The 3,274-nt window shown below is 52.4% G+C and overlaps 1 protein-coding gene across 1 annotated transcript; it reads right to left on the reverse strand.

The window, feature by feature from the left end:
- Nucleotides 1-2,315, reverse strand: LOC118855971 (arrestin domain-containing protein 1-like). The gene is given in 2 exon segments (XM_036766020.1): nucleotides 1-1,765; nucleotides 1,767-2,315. Coding segments are annotated over 2 exon segments (1,296 nt in total). The 5' UTR covers nucleotides 2,252-2,315; the 3' UTR covers nucleotides 1-954.
- Nucleotides 2,316-3,274: the final 959 nt, after the last annotated feature.

Below are 3,274 nucleotides of genomic sequence, written 5' to 3' on the forward strand. Positions count from 1 at the left end.
CGACACTTACCAACCCTGATGCTGATGGAAGAAAGACAAAGGCTAGGGGTTCCTGGATAGCTTGGGAGGGGGTGGGGGAGGCAGGGAACAGAACAGGTCACCAAGGTGCTGCTCACTCTCCCAGACATCCAAGAGGCCCAGACAATACTAGAAAACATACCAAGATGGATGCAGAACCATCCATACCATAACATGCCCTAGGACAGGTTGCCCAAGGGACACCTAAGTCCAGAAGAAAGAAAGTGAAGAGCACCAGGGTGTGTATTAGTTCAGGGGAGGGAGGTTACAGGTTACAATCCAGTGGAAGTCAGATCCAACCCAGCTATCTCCACTTTGCCCATAGTCCCACCTAGGGAGAGGAAGTCAGAGCCAGCCACTGAGGTCTCCTGCCCCAGCTCTGGCTGTGCAGGGAGTGGACCCTAGCCATGGGAGAATGGCAGGAGAGCTCTTTATGCTGTCCAAGGAAGCTAGGGCTACAGCAGTGAGATAAACAATGCTCACCCAGCATGAGCCCAGAAGGAGAGAAGGCACAAGAGGGAGAGCCAGTGAAAGTTTCCCCAGTGTGATTGGCTGAGTCCTGGGAATAAGGGAAGACCCTGCCCTTGGACAGAACAATCAGTCCTCCTGCACCAGAGCCAGGTTCGTTGTCAGCCCTTCCAGGGCCCTATAGCCTACATGGGCAATGGAGATACACAGTATGACTGGAGCCCCAAGACCTCTCCCCCAGGGCCACAGAATACACAGCCCAACCTGACAGGCAGAGAGGCTAGGGTTTAAGGCATGGGGGGACTCTCCAAGGAGATACAAAGTCAGAGGTCAAACGGCTCCGGGCTATGGGCCCTCTCCTTCCCTCAGCGCCAAAGATTCAGACAGCAGCTCCTCCTCTTCATAGCACTGGAAACTTGGCCTGAGGCAAGGGCCACAGGAGGCCACTAGATGGGCTGAGTCCACAAGTCAGTTCCCATTGCTCAAGCCCGAGCTGGCGCTGCTGCAACTCTGTTCGTAGGAGGGGGGTGCCTCATAAGGGTAGCCCCATGTGCTATACTCTGGTGGCAAGATCAGGTCACTGGCTGTAGACATAGGCACCACAGGGCCTTCAGCAAAGTAGGGAACAGTGGCACCGGTGGACAGGCAGAGTGGAGGCCGGCTGGGGGCAGGTGAACCATCCTCAGGGCCAGGCTCAACCTCAGGCCGGGTCTCAGGAAAGCTCAGACCAGGTGTATAGCTGAAGGGCCGTGCTGACTGTTGCTGCTGCTGTGAGTGGCTCTTAGTAGGGAGGGAAACACTGACTATAGGACAAGGCCCGCAGGCCGCCATGTCCAAGTCCTCAGGTGGTACAGTAGGTACCAGGGGAGGTGGGAGCCCAGACAAGGACAGGACAGGACTCAATGGAGGGCAATTCACTGCAATGTTGCCAATGAAAAGGGGCAGATTCACTGTTGCTTCAGGTGCCTTCAGTGAGACCTGGATGAAGTAGTCTATGTGGATGAGGCTACAGCCAGGCAGCACTGACTGTGGCAAGGCTGGCACCAAGATCTGCTCCCGCCACTCAGCCCGCTTCCAGGCCTTCACCCCTGAGCCTTCAACCTCTGCGATTGTCCGAAGATCATAGATCCAGCGCTTGGCCTTGTAGGATACTTTCTGGAGAAGGCTGGCCACCACGGGCCCTGTGTCCTTGCCAGACTGGTTCTCAATATCTGCACGGAGCTGGACCACCTGACCCACAACATAGCCCCTGAGGTCAGTGCTTGCAGTGAGGATAACACTTCAGCAGCTTGTAAGAGAACTTCTTGGTAGTCGTGGCCTCATTGGGTTGCTCGATGTCTGGGAGACTGTTGAGGTTCAAGGGACTGAGGATGTAGAAGATACGGCTGCATTTGTGGTCCTTGGAGAAGCGAGGGGTGTCGATCACAGCACGCAACTGGTGCACAATCTTCCCAAAGGGCCCCTCGAAGGATGTGGGTGCTGTGGTTGGCAACAGGAACTGGAAGGGGAAGGCATGTTCTCCAGGTGACAAGGTTCCTTTGTCAGCCAGGGACAATGTGCTGTTGAAGTATGCTTCTTCCACTGTCCATGAAGTATCATTGGCCTTGCTGGACACTCTGCAGGACCCTGTGCAGGTCACCCTGATGGCTTGGTAGGGCAACGCGGCGCCCAGGCGCAGGTTCACAGTCCCGGTCAGCGGCTCCCCGGGACTGTAGATGACTCGGCTGTTGCTGAGGTAGATCTCAAAGAGCTGGAGCTTCCCCATGGTCCTGCCCGACCTGGGACCTAGGACCTAGGACCCTGGCCCCGTGCTCAGGCCCTGGCCCGGCCCGGCCCGGCCCAGTCTTCTTGGGCTTCTCCTGACTCGTCCTGACTTCAGCTTCAGCTCCAGCAGCCAACAACACCCTCAAGCATTCTTTAAGTCAAGGTGGCAAAGATTTATTACACTTTACAGTGGGCAAGAGTTCTTAAGGAACCTGCAACCTTACAGGAGTACAGGAAAGTTTTTATACAAGATTTGGGAGTGAAACATGTCAATTAGGTGTTTTGGGGTAGGATTAGGGAGTGGTTAAAGGGTGGTCAGTTCTTAAAGGAACATGTACTTTTTATCTACTGTGCAGGTATCTTACCTAGAGTTCACTGGGAAATAGCCCAAGGGGGGGCCAACCTGGAGGTATGGTTTTGACTGTGAAACTTCACTAAGTCAACTATGGGTCAGGGCTGACTGGGAATGTCCAGGCAGACTCCATCACATGTCTTGCTAGACAAGATTAATGTAAGGGAGTATACATTTGGCTACATCTAGGATGCATATCAGTAAGGTCAGTAACTAGTAAGTATTGTTACGTCCCACTGCACAGCCAATTAGCATGTACACAGGGAGTCCAAACTAATAAATTCTATATGTGCAGCTGGCCGCAGTATCAGGAGGAGAGATAAGTGTTTTGCTAAGGCATGCTGCCCTTGAACTGGAGAGGAACTGCTAGGGCCAATGTTTTGAAGCTGGGAGAGATGTGATTTTAGAACTGGATGTGATTTTGGAATTGGGATCCAGGCACAGGCACCCAAGCAGAGGCTAAGGAAATGTTAGAATTAGGATCCAAGCACAAGCACCCCCATTAGGATTATAATCATCGTACATGCTCAATGTTTGTTGAATAAATACTTATTTTATTTAAATTTTTATTTTATTTATTCAGAGCATTAGTTAGGTTTCCAATGTCTTCACTATAAGTAGCTATACAACAAGGATTTGCCTGCCAAATCTCTGCCATCAAGGAATTTGCAG

This window comes from Trichosurus vulpecula, chromosome 7 (assembly GCF_011100635.1).
Source record: "Trichosurus vulpecula isolate mTriVul1 chromosome 7, mTriVul1.pri, whole genome shotgun sequence".
In the NCBI taxonomy this organism is placed as follows: domain Eukaryota; kingdom Metazoa; phylum Chordata; class Mammalia; order Diprotodontia; family Phalangeridae; genus Trichosurus; species Trichosurus vulpecula.